At 35.7% G+C, this 18,413-nt stretch overlaps 1 protein-coding gene across 4 annotated transcripts in view; it reads right to left on the minus strand.

The window, feature by feature from the left end:
• The window catches only part of ASPM (assembly factor for spindle microtubules), a 52,751-nt gene that overhangs the window by 22,751 nt on the left and 11,587 nt on the right, over nt 1-18,413 (minus strand). For 3 of the 4 annotated variants that reach the window (XM_047840709.1, XM_047840710.1, XM_047840707.1), the window contains 13 exons: nt 18,136-18,282; nt 16,541-16,786; nt 16,199-16,266; nt 13,792-13,933; nt 13,074-13,204; nt 11,938-12,113; nt 9,327-9,472; nt 9,153-9,238; nt 8,505-8,726; nt 6,740-6,947; nt 6,502-6,647; nt 6,264-6,392; nt 1,394-1,588 (listed from right to left, as the gene is read on the minus strand). In XM_047840709.1, coding sequence (XP_047696665.1) covers nt 1,394-1,588; nt 6,264-6,392; nt 6,502-6,647; nt 6,740-6,947; nt 8,505-8,726; nt 9,153-9,238; nt 9,327-9,472; nt 11,938-12,113; nt 13,074-13,204; nt 13,792-13,933; nt 16,199-16,266; nt 16,541-16,786; nt 18,136-18,282 — 2,042 coding nt within the window. The remainder of the gene's footprint in view (nt 1-1,393; nt 1,589-6,263; nt 6,393-6,501; nt 6,648-6,739; nt 6,948-8,504; nt 8,727-9,152; nt 9,239-9,326; nt 9,473-11,937; nt 12,114-13,073; nt 13,205-13,791; nt 13,934-16,198; nt 16,267-16,540; nt 16,787-18,135; nt 18,283-18,413) is intronic. The other variant, XM_047840708.1, reaches the window with a different exon arrangement.

Below are 18,413 nucleotides of genomic sequence, written 5' to 3' on the forward strand. Positions count from 1 at the left end.
GTGTACAGCACATTATTTCTCTTACTATAAAGAGATGCATAAATAATTAAAACATTGTAAGTAAATTACAGAATATTAGAGACTGAAAGTTAAACCACAGTTAAACTCAACACTAATGAATATCACAAATTCAATAATGTAGAATAAAAGAATTTACATTGTTTGCACCCATCTAGATAAAATTAAAAAAAAAAACAGGCATGACAAAATGATAGAGTTTAAAGATGTGTAGAAAAAAGGCATGATTAGCATATATTAGAATAATGGTCACTTTGGGCTGGGGTGAGGAAGCTAATGGACTGAGAAATGGCTTCTGAGAAGCTGACAATATTCTATTTCTTGACCTAGGTGGTGGTTACATGGGTATTCACTTTGTGAAAAACTATCAGGCTCTACATTTGTGTTTTGTGCAATTTTCTATGAGTAATATTTCACATTTAAAATGGTTCAAAAAAGATAATTTGTTAAATCAGAATCCTTCACTTATCAACAGTAGTAGCCAGACACAAAAATTTCCGACTTTATAAAATATAAAATTATGGGGTGAAGCTTCAATGACATTTACATAGGGCAAATTTAAATAGTACACCTCTCCGATGTTATCAAAATAGAATCTAATATCAAAACCTCACACGAAGATATGTGGAATGGAATATGTCTATTATGTAAAGTAGATATGTTAAAATTTTTTTCTAAGCAGGAAACTAACATAGGCATTCTATATATAGATTATAAGTAATATTTCATTATATACCAACTAAGTGGGCTACAGAGGAAAATGCACACATTTATCCCAAAAGAAGTTTCCAGGACTCATAGTAAAGATTAAAAAGAGCGTGGTAGAGTTTGTGGACATACAAAGTAAAATGGTACAGTGGGTCAGCATGTCCCATGGAGAAGACTGCAAACCTCTAATATAAAACAAAGACAGGGGCGCCTGGGTGGCTCAGTTGGTTAAGCGTCCAACTTCAGCTCAGGCCATGATCTCACGGTCCGTGAGTTCGAGCCCCGTGTCGGGCTCTGTGCTGACAGCTCAGAGCCTGGAGCCTGTTTCGGATTCTGTGTCTCCCTCTCTCTCTGACCCTCCCCCATTCATGGTCTGTCTCTCTCTGTCTCAAAAATAAATAAACGTTAAAAAAAAAAATTAAAAAAAAAAAAAAAGACAGAAGGCGTAAAGAATTAAGACTATTTGCTCCTTCAAAGCAAAGGAAGCATTTTGATTTGTTTGAGCCTTATGCTGATCATAGTAGTAGGTAGTAGGAAAGTATTAAATATTTGTTAAAGTACGAGAAAAACACGAAAGCCTAAGAGATACTTTAAAACTTTATATTTTACTTTCTTTCTTAAAAATGTCATTAAAACTTTTTAAATTCAAAATACCAGGATGCTATACCTGAATAACTGATGCTGATTCATTTTGAACTTTTTCTAGTTTTTCCTTTTTTAACATTAATAACTTTCTTTGTGCTAAGAGTCTTCGCCAATGTTTCTGAATGGCCAATGCTGCATTAATCTCCTTTTTCAATTGTTGTTTAGATAGAAAACTGATTACAGCTGATTGAATGATTCTTGCAGCTTTGTCTCTCTCCTAAAAAAAAAAACAGAAGACAAAAAACAAAAACAAGCAAATATGAATCAAAAACTTAATTACTTAAGACCCTAAACCATTATTTGTAAGAAAATAATTTATTAAATATTAATCAAATTGATCCTGAAAATAAAACATTCCTCAGACTTAAGATAGGCTCATCTTTGGAGTAAAGATAATTCTGGGAATGATGAATGGTATGATAGGTGGATTTGCATATATATTTATAGGATGAAACAAAAATTCCTAGTAAATATAAGTCTAAAATAAAGATCATACACATGTTTGATATACCACAGTTTGTCAATAATAAATGTAAAGGCAACTTAAATACGGTATGTTTATCAGATTATGGCCCAGATTCATGCTTGATTTTTTAAAAAGAGGGGGACTATAGGGGGTGTTGGGGAAGAGACCCTAAAATAAACAAAATGCCTTGCAATAGAATATAGTATTGTTTTGTTACAACTTGAACAAAAGAATTAACAAAAAGAGAGAAGCAGCAAAATACCACTTTTAGCACAGGCTACAACGGTTTTACAGCATAGACACTCAAAAGATAAGAATATTGGATTATGAGACGTGGTATCAGGACCTATGCCCGACAGCATAGGTGCTCAAAGAGGAGCCACCTACCCTGGGAGCACTATAGGCTAGTACCCTACATGTCTCTAGATCTGTGACTCCTAATAATGCATTACTAAGAAAAACAACATAGGTTAAATACTTACTAGGCACTAGGCACTAGGCACCATTCTAAACACTTCATGAATGGTTCATCTAAATCTCACACAACTGTAAGAACAGATGAACAGGTACTAATTTTATGACTATGAGGAAACTGAGACAGAGCAGTCAAGTAGATTGTCAGTCCACTGGTAAGATAACCAGGGTTTGAACTAGGCAATCACTTTGCCAAACTCTTCAAGGCTAGATTTATCATTTCAGTTACCTGAACTGGAAACTAGAATATAAGTCATTCCCTCTTATGACAAGAACAATTTATAGCACGTGTGACAACCTCTTTGTAGCTAAATGGGACAGCTCACCATCCAAGGGTGGGCTCTACACAGATATTAGCTATAGATTCTAGTTATTAATTAATCCTAATCAGTTGTTGAGTGGAAACTGCACAGTATGGGAACACATTCACTTACGGAAGGGATCAAACTGCCACTCTAAGAAAGGAAAAATGTAGTTAATGGACCAAAAGCACCAAAAGCACAAGCAACAAAAACAAAGAGTAGACAAATGGGGTTACATCAAACAAAAAAATTATTTTCTGCAAAGGACACAATCAACAGAGAGAAAAACCATCTACAGAATGAGAAAAAAAAATATTTGCAAATCATATATGTAATAAGGTACTTGTACCTAGAATATATAAAGAATTTCTATAACTCAACAACAGAAATATCCGATAGCCTGACATACAAATGGCTAACACACAAATGAAAAGATGCTCAACAACACCAATTATCAGAGAAACGCAAATCAAAACCACAATGAGATATCTCTGTACTATTAACGAGTATCGGCAGGGATGTGGAGAAGTTGGAATCCTCATGCACTATTGGTGGAATTGTAAAATGCAATGAAATAGTATGGCAGTTCTTCAAAAAAAGTTTAAAAGTGAAACTACCATATGACCCAGCAATCCCACTTCTGGGTACATATTCCAAAAAACTGAAAGTACAGTCTCAAAGAGACACACCCATGTTCAGAGGTATTATTCACAAGAACCCACAGGTGGGAATAACCCAAATGCCCAGTGAAAGATGAATGTATAAACCAAATGTGGTATATACACACAATGGAATACTATGCAGCCTTTAAAATGAAGGAAATTCTTCCACAAGCTACAACATGGATGAACCTTGAGGACATACACTAGGTGAAAAGATCCACTGACAAAAGGGCAAATATCGCATGACTTCACATATATGAGGCATCTAAAATAGTCACCCTTCATAGAAATAGAAAGTAGCACGATGATTTCCAAGGCTGGGGGAGAGGGAAACGGGAGTTATTTCATGAACACAATTTCAGTTGTGCAAGTTAAACAAATTCTGGAGCTCTGTTTCATAGCAATGTAAACATGCTTAACACTATTGAACTGTACGCTGAAATAAAGTTAAGATGGTAAGTTTTATGATATGTGTTCTTCACCACAATTTTTAAAAACTGGGTTTAAAAAAGCATTCCCTATTAGCTTAAAACAATGGAGTCAAAAGTTGCATTTGAGTCAAAAGTTCTAAGAGCAAGGGGCATTCTTAGATACAGTAGGCTAAGGTAAGTTGACACTTTCCTGTTTGAAGGCTATCTCAATCTCAAGCAAAGTAAATGGAACAATTTTATGTGACATTAGGGAAGCTACAGATGGAAAGTAGACAAATTCAAGCAGGTGAACATGTGATGAAATTAGCAACTTTGAAAACTTATACAAACTGATGGTGAAAGTTCCCATGCTGGCAGTCACTGACTGTTTTCTAAATTAGACCGCGTCATCATTTTAAATCCTATGCTGTTGGACAGCCAACAGCCAACCTGTTACAGCCTTGTTTTATTTTACCTTGCATATGAGCCAAACACAGGGATTTACTTTGCTTTGCAGTTTGTGCCGACACTTTGACGGGAAGAACTAAACGGTAGAATGGGTCAGGGGACCCTTGGACAATCCTGCTTCATTCATTAGGTAATTGGGCCATTAGTCAATTTTCACTTGTCTCTGCAAGAACTTGAGCCATTCTATTCTCAATGGATAGTTTATACAAATTACAACAGTGACATGAAAGTAAATTTGACACCTGAAAAATCAGCTATCTCAAGTTGGTATTTATAGGTTTATTAGCTTATAATATTTCTATGAGAATATACAGGGAACCTACTGCTTAATGTTCCAAATAGCAAATGAAAAGATATAATTGGGTGTTAGCATAATTGTATAAGAGAGGGAACATGGTCACTTGAGAAAGGAGAAAAGCAGTGGTCTCTAAAAAATAGGGAAATTTCTACTACTTATATCAAAGAAATAAATCAGGAAAAGAGATCTCACCAGCAAAGAGCTAAGAAATCTTTGCAGTTTACAGCTTCTTAAAACAAGATCATCTTGAGCAGGAAAATGAAGGTTTCATTTGCCACTCACCAACCCCCCACAAATTCTGATAAATATGTTTCTTGGGATTTTAAATATCTTATTTAATATCATATAAACAGAATTAATGAAATAATTTGAGAACTAGCCAGGAAAGAGTCTTCGCTGAAAACTCTCCTAAAGCAATTCTCCTACAAGCTTCCAAAAGTACAAAAGTTATCCTTGAAGGGATATGTGGGCAAGGAGGCAGATACTGAGAAGATGGAGGGCAAAAGAAGGCACAAAGAAGATATGACAGCAGAAAAGACCATTTGTGAGTATAAGCCACTGCCTAGCTCCCAAAAGTTACTACCAAGAGTTTGAGTAGGGTGAAAGCAAATTTCAATTAATGTTATTTCTGAGTCTGATAAACTATGACAAAATACATGGTATGTGTAAGAGTTGCCAAAATGTAACTGTTTTTATAGAGTTATTAAGGACTCTATCCTAAATGCACAGTAACTCAAAATTGAGGAGCAGTATCGGGTGGAATGTATTTCTGAAATACCTGATAAATGTATCAAGCATGGTTGCTCATTTTATTTTGTTTGATTTTCCAAATAAGTGAATATAGGATTATTAGTGGAAGGAGTAGGTAGAAAAAAGGACTAAAATAGTTTGTTCAACTTGATCAACACCACTTAACAGATGGTTAAAAATCACATTTTTCTCGAAACTCAAAAAATCACTTATGTTAATACAAAGTTGTATAGTATTAGGGTCACAAAGGGAAATAATAAGTAACATTCCTATCCCTATGCCCAGGTCCTAAATATCTTGAGAAATAAAACAACAGAAACCAAAGTACCACTTTTAAACTAATAAAGAGGGGAGCCTGGGTGGCTCAGTCAGTTAAGCATCTGACTTGGGCTCAGGTCATGATCTCACAGTTCGTGGGTTCGAGCCCCGCATCGGGCTCTGTGCTGACAGGTCAGAGCCGAGAGCCTGTTTCAGATTCTGTGTCTCCCTCTCTGTCTGCCCTTCCCCCACTCATGCTCCATGTCTCTCTCTCTCTCTCTCCCCCACTCTCTCTCTCAAAAATAAACAAACATTAAAAAAAATAAACTAATAAAGAAAACACTGGAAAAGAGTTTCATGACAGACAGAATAAACTGGCTAACTGAACTGCAAAACCAGGCACTAGACGCCTAGACCCAAGGGCCACTCCAGCACCAAGCCTCCCCGAACACAGCATGAAAACCTCATGGAAAGCTCCTGTTCCCTGGAGATACGTTAGATTCCAAGAAGAAGCAAATGCTGAGTTAGGTCTCCTGAGTTTACTTTCACAAATTTACAAAGGAAGTAAGTTATTCTACTTCCCCCGGAGCAAACTTGGGGAAAGCGGCTGGAAGACACATCCACTGAAGCAAACATCAGGAGTTAGGGAGAAATATCCATCCCTAACTCAAAACACACACAATTACTAAAATTATGTCCATAGTTTCACACATCAATAAAACGTAAAAATCCTATCAGGAATCAACCAACTGGCATTTTGCGAAGTACAATTCACCTTACAGTGTTTTCATTTTTTACTAGTACCTGATGACGTTTTAGGTCTGTTTTTAGTTTGTATTTTCTCCAAGTTGTCTGTATAAGTCGAGCAGCTCTTGTTTCTTTACAAAGATCCAAAAGTCTTGCACAAAGAAATGACAAATAGGTAATAACCACCTAAGAGACAACAGAAGAGATGAAAGCAGATGTTTAACAGAGATTGTGCAACTTTTACTGTCACCTTCTGAGACTCTTATTCTTAGTTAGAAACTCTTCTTTTGCTTACCTTTTCGTCAGGAATCGTATTGGACATATCTGAATGATGAATCATAGCAGGTATTCCACCAAGGTCTCTAACTGCAGACCTAACCAACTGAAAGTTTTTCTTCTCATTTTCTAGCAGTTCTTTGTATAGTTCTGAAGTGTTTTCTACTATGCAAATAAAAAAAGATTAGACAGGTCCAGTCAAAAATCTCACACGGCAAAGAAAAACTTGAAACGTTCATCAGCCAAAAGGGACTAACCATGATCAAGTGCTTTAAGAGACAAATCCAGAGAACTTCCATCGGATTCAGAGGATGAATTTAACACCACTGAACCAGTCTGGGTGCATTCTACGGTCTGAGTAGTGCGCTGACATATAGCATCAAAAGGCACATAGTAAGGATGGTAGTGATGGATCAGGTAACACAACACACGCCCGTCTGAGAAAGACACTGTAAAATTCTCCACCTGATGGAAATACCAGAAACATAATTAACTGGGATTATATAGTAATATAGGTTATTAGTGGTTTTATGGTCCGTATTTCCTTTTAACAGCTGAGAATATCACATTAGGTGTTAATAGGACCTAGAAGAATACTATATTTATAGCCAAATTCTCAATTATAAAATTCTATTTCTTTTTTTTTTTTTTTTTATAAAATTTTTTTTTCAACGTTTATTTATTTTTGGGACAGAGAGAGACAGAGCATGAACAGGGGAGGGGCAGAGAGAGAGGGAGACACAGAATCGGAAACAGGCTCCAGGCTCCGAGCCATCAGCCCAGAGCTTGACGCGGGGCTCGAACTCACGGACTGCGAGATCGTGACCTGGCTGAAGTCGGACGCTTAACCGACTGCGCCACCCAGGCGCCCCATAAAATTCTATTTCAAAAACAAAATTTGAGTGGCTCGGTTGGTTGAGTGTCCAACTTCGCCTCAGGTCATGATCTCCAGATTTCATGAGTTTGAGTCCTGAGTTGGGCTCTGTGCTGACAGCTCAGAGCCTGAAGCCTGCTTCGTGTCTGGGTCTCCCTCCCTCTCTCTTCCCCTCCCCTGTTCATGCTCTGTTTCTCTCTCAAAAATAAATAAACATGAAAAAAATTTTTTGATTTTTGTGCTGGGAGAAATAGGATCCCTAAAAAATTCGCGTCCTTCCTAGGACCTGAGAATGTCACATTATTCAGATATAGACTCACTGCAGATTTAATTTGTTGAGATGAGGTCATACTGCAGGAGTGTGGGTTCTCAGTATCAGTATGTCTGGTATCCTTATATGGAGAGAGACACAGAGGCAGACACAGGAAGATGCTATGTGAGAACAGAGGTGGAGATTGGAATAATGTATCTGTAAGTGAAGGAATGCCAAGGATTGCCAGCAACAGCAGAAGTTAAGAGAAAGGTTTGGAACACACTCTCCGCTAATCTTTAGTGGCTCTCTAATATTTAGTTAAAACGTAGAAGATGATCCATCTATCTGACTTTTTTTCTATAACCAGAGTCGGTCAAGGTGTAATACTTTACTATATTCAGTTACATGTATTCTGTATCATTTTTCTGGCTTCATATTCCCTACCAGATATTTTATTCATTTTTACATATTTACAATTAAAGGTATAGTTCACACAGAAGTATAGTATCAGTCTAATAAAACACTCAACTTAGATTTTTTCCTCCTCCTTGTACCCAGCGGTCAGGTTCTCTATTGATCCTTCCTGCATGATGGGTTTATTTGAATTTACCTTTATAAAAAGGGTGTGATCCTTAGGTGTCCCAGTTTTATACAAGTGTCTCCTATTAAAACTCCTGACTAGAACAATTTTTCTTAGTAATCATGCATTACACAATTGGTGACAGATTAAATACAGTAAGTGAAAATATCCTCACTCATTTGAGGACAAGTTTGCTCATATATAAACTAAATTATTTAAGAAATGCAATGAAATATTTTAGGAATTGAAGTCTGACTTTAACCAAAATGTATTTAAAGACACTGAAGTAAAAGAAAACAAAACAAAGAAACTTACCTTTTTATTATAGAAAGCACAAACAGCATTTACCCAATCCATCAAGAGCTTTATGCTCTCACTATATCGTTCAAAGGAACCACTATTCCTTTTGTCTTTTTCCTTATTGATAATAGCATCAGAATGGCATGACAGTGCAGACGTTGTTTTCTTCAGACTCTGTGTGTGTTTTAAAAAGTCAATTTCTTCTTTCAACTGGTCTAAATTAAGGGAAATATCCACCTGAAACACACAAAAAAAGATAAGTCTCTTTATGTTTTTCATGCGTCATTTGTAACCCACAAAAGTTAGTCTTTTTCCTTACGGTAAACATAGTTTATGAAGCAGTGGAATGCATAGTGGTTAATGTGTGTCATGTGAATCACACAGAAGATTTAGGACCACACGATCCTGGGTTCTAGTCTCGTCTCTGCTTCCTATCAATAAGGTAACTTTTAGCTTTGGTTTTCTTACCTATGAGGTAATGACAACACCTACCTTACACAGGTGTTGTGAAGATTAAATTGGAATATATATATAGCAATTACCACAGTTCCTGGGACAGAATAAACCCTAGTAATTTTGCTAGTCCTTATCTGATGCAAAATGCTTCTATAAATCAGTACTGAAAATTGACAAAAAGTGCAAAATTTACAAAATGTACAATACCTGAAAAGCAAATGCTATTTTCCAAAGTAACGCAAGAGTTTTTTCTCTGTGCCTATCCACAATATCCTTAGATAGGATTGCATTTCCTGTAAATGAAATCAGTTTGTTAGCACAATCTATGTATATATCAATTTTTGGTGAGAAGAAAAATTTTTATCTTTACTCAATTTTTACCATGTTCATCATTTAATTGAATTCCTCGTGATCTAAGAATTTGAAGAACAATGTCGACATTGTGCATCTTCTGAAGACGACTTATTGCAGGGATCCTGAGTTTCTTTGAGAGATTCCAGTCCCGTGTGAGAAGTTCCATGATTCGCCTAACAATAAAGGAATTTTCAGATGAGACTGTCATATAAAAATATATAGGAAAAGCCCCCTGCATCAAAAGATGGGTCTCAAACCATATCCCAAAATGTCATAAATATCCTGTCCTTACCTTCCCCACACTGAGATGCTAAGAATCTGTCAGTGTATGATTGTCCTTATCACAGGAAAAAATAAACTTAACTTTGCTTTAAAAAACAAAAAAAACCAGGGGTGCTTGGGTGGCTCAGTTGGTGAAGTTCTAGTCATATTCTCACAGTTTGTGAGATTGAGCCCCGTGTCGGGCTCCATGCTAATAGCATGGGATCTGCTTAGGATTTTCTCTCTCCCTCTTTCTCTGCCCCTCCCTGGCTTGTACTCTCTCTCTCTCTCCCTCTCTCTCTCAAAATAAATACAAATAAACTTAACCCCCCCCCCACACATATAAAAACAAAACCAAAACAAAATAAAATATATACGTAAGATGAAGTTTATTTAAATATAGTTATCACCCACATAAATTTCCAACATTTAAAGAATTTTAGGTTAGAAAGATCCCAAAAAACTATCTGAAAACTGTTGCTTCATAGTTAGCAAATAAGAGTCATTCTCATTTTAAGCCTGGGGTTTGAGGTCTATGAACAGAATGTAAAAAAAAAAAAAAAAAAAAAAAACAGATGAGACACACATAAATGAACACATGAACAAAATAACAGAGTTCTACAGGGAAAGGAAAGGAGAAAGTGTATTTATGGAGGAAAGTGTATTTATGTATTCTACAAATCAAGGACGTGCTGTCTTTTCTTAGTCCTCATAGCAAATCCCACAATCAGGCATTATTATCCCACTTTTTTGCAGATGAAGGAACCAAAGCCCAGACAAATTAAGTAAATTGCTTGTGGTCACATAGCTAATAATGACAGAACTGAGATCAGAACTCAAACTCAGTTTTATCAAATTCCAAAGCCATCCTGTTGTAAAAATATGAACACCTATCTCAAAAAGACACATATACTCCAATTTAAATTCAAACCCCTAATATCATCTAGGTCACTAGTATTTTATCTACTAGACAATAATCAGTGTTTCTATAGAAAAAGCAAGCTTAAATGGATTATTATATATAGCTAAAATTTGGCAGAATTGTTTATAGAACCAGAATTTCTAAAGGTTAGAAAGCAACTTAAGATCATTCCAGGTCAACTGCCCAATCAACATATGAAGCATTTCTGCAACAGTAGACCACCTCATCACCTATGGCATTAGTACATCAACCATTGTCAAGCATTCTCAAATAACTTCAAAGATCTATGATCATTTTGCTGACGCTGAAGAAAGTAGAAATCTGGTATGCATGGTCAAGTCTCTTAACTAGTGAGAGGTTCTGATCAAATAAAAAGCATCAATGTTCAATACTGCTAAGTCCTCAGTAACTCTTGTAAAAACATAAAACATGTCTTTCATTGTGGAAAATAGCACCAAACATGAAACCAATCACTGCCCCTCCTGGAAAGTGGAAAAAGTCTAAAAATGTGAATTCTTATTGGCCAGAAAACAGATGTGGCGGCTTGGATTTATGAAATGAACAAATTAAATACAAAAATAACATGTGAAACATTTTCAGCCAATGCGCTAGCCTCTATGGAAACTGCTCAAGTAAGAGAAAACTACAATAAAGTTCAAAAGCTATGAGAACATAGCTGTGAGAACATATGATCAGAAAAGAATGTTCATGGAAATTTAATTTAGAAGGAAGCATGTGACATGTATGTTGCTTTTGAAGAAGTGGGGATTTTTCCAGAGACCCCTTCCTCACAAATGTCAAATGTAACATAAATTTGGAGAGTTTCCTAGAAATAAGACAAATGTCTCCAATGTGTACATCTTAAAGCGGTCAACTATAGTACCATGCTCACGACCACTCCTTCCAAAGCAGGAACAGCACACTGAATTCACATAACAGCCAATTTTGAAGATTCTAGTTTGTTACTGACAGATGCTGTGTGCTTTGAAGCCAGACAACCCGAGTTTATGTCTCAATATCATGATATAAAACTTGGGCAAGGCCTGTCACTTCATCTTACTTTTCCTCATATGTAAAACAAGGTTATTAACACTGCTAGAATTGGTCCCAAGTGATGGAGTACTCATGAAATCATTGATGATACACGTGATACTTAAATGTTTGATATTTTAATTAGTTCCATGCTTGTCCCAACTCCTACTCTGGGGCATCAATAGTTCCTACTCACAGTGACCCTAGTCACTGCCAGCATGGAAAAAAAATGTGGACAGGAGACATGGTTTAAAATTGACACATTTTACCAAAGTGTTGGAGATATTTACCCCAAGTTTTTTAATCCTGAAATTTATTGCATTATATGAAAGAGCAGGAAAGACTGTGTAAATACAGAAAAGTGTTTTCTGGAAAATTTTAGTCTATTCCATTAAGGAAAATTATTCTATTTCTTATACTTACACAAGACGCACTCCACATTGCAAGTCTACAGCAAGATTTGTAACAGCAAAATCAAATTCATCAAAGGGTGTCTGCACATGGTTAACAGGTAATCCCAAAAAGCTAAGGTGACGGGAAAGGTCACCTTCACCACTTAGGAAGTCTCGTGAAAAAGCCAGAAGAATTTCTTTACTAGTCTATGGAGAAACAAGTTTCAGGTATTATATTCCAAGATTATAATTTTGTTTACAATAATAACAAATTCTTAAAATTCTGAGCATATAGAAATAAAGTAAAATTAATGGTAGTATAAAAAAAAAGTCAGGGCGTGCCTGGGTGGCTTAGTTGGTTAAGCGTCTGACTCTTGCTTTCAGTTCAGGTCATGATCTCAGAGTTCATGAGATTGAGCCCCACATCAGGCTCTGTGATGACAGTGCAGGGCCTGCTTGGGATTCTCTCTCTCTCGCTCTCTCTCTCTTTCTCTCTCTCTCTCTGCTCTTCCACTATTCCTGCATGTGTTCTCTCTCTCTCTCCCAAAATAAACAAATAAACATTTAAAGAAAAAAATGTCGGTTTTATATCATACAGTAATAATGAACATCTATTTCCAATTTAAGGCCTTGGAAAAAATTACTCATAATAATAGACTCCAAAAATTAGTATTAATTTTTTTTTAATGTTTATTTATTTTTGAGACAGAGCATGAACGGGGGAGGGTCAGAGAGAGAAGGAGACACAGAATCCGAAGCAGGCTCCAGGCTCAGAGCTGTCAGCACAGAGCCCGACGTGGGGCTCGAACTCACAGACCGTGAGATCATGACCTGAGCCGAAGTCAGACACTCAACTGACTGAGCCACCCAGGCGCCCCTGTATTAATTTGATAATATGCTAAATTAGGAGTGAAATCTCTCCCCAACCCAAAGTTAATTCCTCAGAAGTACAGTTTCATTGATTCTCAAATCAAAGTTAATAGGGTGTGCAGGTGAAAGGTCAACCATTAAGTTAGGTGGGGTTAGAACTACTACTAAGACGGACTACACACTATTCCACTCCAGAGTACTGTTCTTTGGGAAACTTCAAAGTTTTTAAGGAGAAAATACACAACAGAAACAAGCAAAAGTCTTAAATGTGAAATATAAAAGAAATGAAAGCTATACCTTGAATTCAGCATCTTTACAGAAGAGACAAGGATCATGATCAATAAGTCTGGAGATTTTGGCATAATCAAGGAAACAAACCAACAACAACAACTTTTTCAATGTAAACTTAGACAAAGCTTCTTCATGACCTTCAATGAAGCACAAAACAGCACAGCAAGTTAATCTGTGAAAGACAAGTTTCACCTAAAAATATGATAACAATGTGCTAATAAAGAAAAGTAATAGTAAGCATAAATAGAACCCTATGTGCCTTTCTCAGTGTTTTATATATATGAATTCATGTACTACTCATAGTAACTCTATGACGCAGGTATCATTTAATATTTCCAGTTCATAGAGGAGGAAACAGAAGCACAGAGATATCAAGTGATTTAGTCTATCTCATGCAACAAATATTTAATGAGCACCTACTATGCAGGTAGCATCTTAGGTGCCATATGTGGTAGCAAACTAAAACTACTATGATCTCCGCAGGCCTTACTGCCTACTTCTGGGGACAGGGTGAGTAGAGACAATAAAAAGGTAAAAATAATTATAGTGATGAAGGAAATGATGGGGAATGATGAGGGTAAAGAAAGGGAGGAGAGTAGAGAGAGGGACTGACTATTCATATTGGCAGCTCTAAGAAGGTAAAATTTAAACAGAGACAGGAAGAATAAGAAGACAACATTTATGCAGAGTGTGGAGAGAACGCGGTGGTGGCAGAACTACTCACCATCTCTATAGAGATGAGGAACACTGGGGTGTCTATACTCAGCGGCTATATCAGGATTCCAAAGTAAGCGATTCAGAATAAACACAGCCAACCCTGTGACATCACTGTTATCTTCCAAAGATATGAGTTCTCCATAAATTGTCTGAAAAGAAATTAAAAGCTAAAGTCAAGACTATGTTACCTTTAAGAAGCAAAGGGATACAAGAGGGGGAGAGCAGACTATGATCTTCTAAGGATCTTCTAGTGTTCTATTTCTAAATAGTATGTAAATAACACGGATATATGCTAAGTAACTTCTTTAAACTGTGTATATGTTTTGTGCAGTTTTTAGTGCATATGGTGTATGATGAAAAAAGGCAAAAGCTCAAGGCTAAGATAAATTCTTAAGTATCTGACAAGTGATATTTACATTTTAATGTTTTCCTTTAAAGAACTATCAAATGTATGGGGCGCCTGGGTGGCTCAGTTGATTAAGTGACTGAATTCAGCTCAGGTCATGATCTTATAGTTTATGAGTTCAAGCCCTGCATTGGGCTCTGGGCTGACAGCTCAGACCCTGGAGCCTGCTTCGTATTGTGTCTCCCTGTCTCTCTCTGCCCCTCCCCTGTTCACGCTCTCTCTCTCTCTCTCTCTCTCTCTCAAAAAGAAACAAACATTAAAAAAAAAAAAACAAAAACTACCAAACGTAGGCATATTGTTCAAATTCAATTAGAATTGTCGCACTAAGTATATCATGAAGGTACAACAGAAATGAAAATATTCAAAATTTTCTAATAGTCAACACGTGGAAACCCATCTGCAAATAATCTAAGATAACAATTTGGGAAGTTCAGATCCATTTATAATTAATGATTTAAATACGAAATTAGTTTAACATCAACATGTCTAGTTTAATGATTTTTAAAGTGATTAGAAAAAACTAAAAACATATCAAATTATACCCTGTAACCTTACGTTAACAAAATATAGAGATAAAAGCATAGGAAGTATATGCCAAAATAGAAAAACTGTATTTTTATTTACTTATGTTTTTTGCCTTTGATGTTTTCTTAAAATCCTCAAAGGTTATGCCCACTACCAGAACCTGAAGGTGTGGCGGTGAGGTAAAATATTTTGTTCACAAGGACTCCTCCCTCGCTTCCCTCTAAAAGGATTGTACATCCCCACCAACTGCCATGGACTTGCTGTCCTAGTTCATTTGTGTTTGGCCAAATAATGTGCTCTGGCCGGTGGAATATGCGCATTTTATCCAAGCAGAAGTTTTAAAAGGCATTAAGTTTCCACCTAAACCTCATGCTTTTTACCTTTGGCACAAAATGCTGTGTCCCAAATAGAGGGATTATACTCCAGTTAAGGTTCTAGAATTATTTGACTTGTGAAGCAGAGCTGGTTGATACGTAATTTTCCGATTAATGAAGTATACTAAACTGAAATAAGAAATCTTAGCAATACTATCCAGCTGTATGACCACAGTAAGCTTATCATTTGTTCTCTTTGTGCCACAGCTTCTTGATAAATAAAAGCCAAATTATTGCTAACAATTCCTTTCAGTCCCAAAGATCATTCTATTCCAACACCTGGAATAAGCTGAAGAACAGAATATCTCACATGACAATGGCAAAAAGCTGAAAGAAAATGTAAAAGTGTACCAGTAAAAGACAAAGGAAATCTATAAACACAGAGAGGAGGTTTTAAATAAAATCATATTTTTAATTTACAACCGCTAAGGTCCTTTCCATTCAGTTTTAAAACCCTAAGTATTATTGAGCTATGCACCAAGTGAAAAACTCAAATTCAACGTTTTTATGGGAAGAGTTACATCAACATGGCTACAAGTTTGGACTCTGGTATCAGACTGGCATAGTCTCAAATCCTGACTACTAGTTGGCATCTGGCATGTTACTTAAAATCTAAGGTTCAGTTTTGTCAGTGAAATGGAAATAGTAATACACACCTCACTGGGTTTTAAAGAGGTTCAATTATTTGAAATATATTTAAAATGGCCCAGTATGATCATTTGTAAAAGCTCAAAAAAGAGTTTACTATACCTGTTATTATATCAAGTACCAAACTATTGATATTTAAGAAAACTACCAGGAAAGTTCTTTTGTGATGACATGGCAATAATACATAATGGCATGATCTAATTACCTAATGAGTATTTATTAAAGGACCTTAAAATTTGTACTCAAAGATCAATTAAACTAACCAAATGACTTTATAAGTGAAACTATATTTTATTAAAGAATCTATTAAAAATATATAATAAAAAGTCTACTAAAGGAATATATAATAAAAAAGTACACAATAAAAGTATATAATAAAAAGTTTTAAAAATAATTTTAAAAATTTACAGTATACTTTTTTTAAAGTATATCATTTCAAAAACTGAAGTGTATATACTTACCTCTAGGCCAATACGTAGCCACAAAGGATTATATGATAACAGCCAATTCAGGACTTTCTGCCGTTCTCCTGAAATGCATGTGAAAAGCAAGTAAGCTCAGACCACTAATCAAATAGAGACAATAAATAAAATTTTATGGAGAGAAATCAGTGGAAAAAAGAGATAATTACATACATGAAATCAATTAATTTAAATATATATCCATTCTTAAATGTATATTGATCATATTAAAGTGTATAAGATGGTAGGCAGCAAAGTGAAATCATGTACAAATCTGACTCTAAAATACAAAATCTCAAGTGTTTTCAACGAACTAATCTCAAGATTTCTATATCTTCTTACCCACATCTTTCCAGAGGTGTCTATCTTTTCGAACAATCAACCGCCTAGCTTCAATTTCAATTTCAAGCTTCTTAATAGCTTTGACCATGTTTTCAGAAGTAAATAAACGACATGCTGCCCGACGTAATCGATTCAGCCGGCACCGAGCAGTGTAAGCTCTGAGAGACATTTCATCTTTTGTAGGAGCTCTAGCAACACTGATTTTATGTTGACTCTCCACTCCCAAAAGAAGAGTAGCAGCATTTACTGGGTAAAAACAAAAGGAAGAATGTTTCCGGTGAAACTATAGATCCATATCCTTAAATCCAGCAATACATGCAATTTAAGATGGCCAAAATAGGATTTCTTCTCTGCTCCTTACAAGCTTGCTCTTCTCTTTCCTATCTCAAAATAGGAGTGTCACTCTTCACTCAATACCGTGGGCCATTCTATCATCGCAACCTGGAGCTCTACCTGCAAAATGGATCCCAAGTCTAACGTGAGAGTTACTTCTAGAGCTACCCACCACTATTATCCAAGTTCAAACACTATCAATCAACTCTAACCTAGACTAAAATAGTCTCCTAACTGGTTTCTCTGTTTCCATCCTCTGCATAAATTAAAAGCAAAAAAAAGTCTCTTAAAGAATGTGACTTTAAAAAATTCAATTAAATTTTGAAATGCAATTTGAAATTTTATAAAACACATTTTCTCCCAAGAGAACTAAGTATCAGGCTGTGTTTACTTCTGGAGAAAAAGAAAAGCAGCCTTAGAGATCATCTAGTCAAAGGGCTTTTAATGGGAAAATCCTATATATTGTTCTTTAACAAATATAGACTGGCCTCTCCCTGAACACTGTAACAGTGGAGAAACCATCATCTTAAAGACAGCCTATGCGATGGCTTGGCAATTTAAATGTTTACAAAGATTCTTCCTTATCTTGAGTTGAACTGATCCCTATCATTTCTATGCAAGAGTAGCACAAGTTAAGTTTCCCTTCCTCTCAGGAAGAAAGCCTTCAAATGTTTGAAGGACAGCATGTTTCCATCTTGCTCTACATCTGAGTCTTCCCTTTTCCAGAACAAACACTGAGATGTTTCTCCATATCAACTGGTTTTAAGATTCCTCAAAATTCTGTAGTCTTCCTACACACATCTCAAACTAAGGTATGTGAAAGTGGAGACAAAAAAAGAAAAAAAAAAGGGAAGACAATATGCCTGAAAGGATCAGGTCATGTAAGGCTATTAGATTTATTCACCAGGACATTGCACTTTATTAATGTGGTTAAGATTGAATTGGATTTCTTAGTAGTCATGCTTCACTGTTAATTCAGACTGAACTTGCATTAAAATAAAACTCATTCCCCTGAAAGGCTGGAATTGAATTGGCTGATGAACAAGAATGGTAAGCAAAAAGAAAAAAAAAAAGTTTAGTACTTTTAGTACAGAATTCCCTAAAAATTCTCACTTATATGAATCTTTAGCATTCATGTCAATGAATTAGTGAGCTATGCCATTAACTATAATATATATGTATAATTAAAAAAATGAAAATTCATGTTAAAAACTATCTGTTAAAACAGTATTATTTAACTTAAACATTAATTTAATGTTTACCTTCAGAAATATTTGTTTTTACAGTGAAGTCATCAGGAGTTAATATAAAATTTAGCCACCAAGTGAAGCCCTGCTCCTGCTTTTCCTTCCAGCGTTCATCATAAAACATGTTCTTTGCAGCAAACGGCATTGGGTGTCTAGGAATATCTACGAATACAATTGGTTTATTGCATGAGAAGTTCTCTTTTACATTATTATGCAATATATAGCAAACGACCATTTTTCCTAGCAAAACCACCTTTAAAACACTGAACAATATTCGCTTTTCCACTATTTAG

The sequence above is a fragment of the Prionailurus viverrinus genome, chromosome F1 (genome assembly GCF_022837055.1).
Source record: "Prionailurus viverrinus isolate Anna chromosome F1, UM_Priviv_1.0, whole genome shotgun sequence".
Taxonomy (NCBI): domain Eukaryota; kingdom Metazoa; phylum Chordata; class Mammalia; order Carnivora; family Felidae; genus Prionailurus; species Prionailurus viverrinus.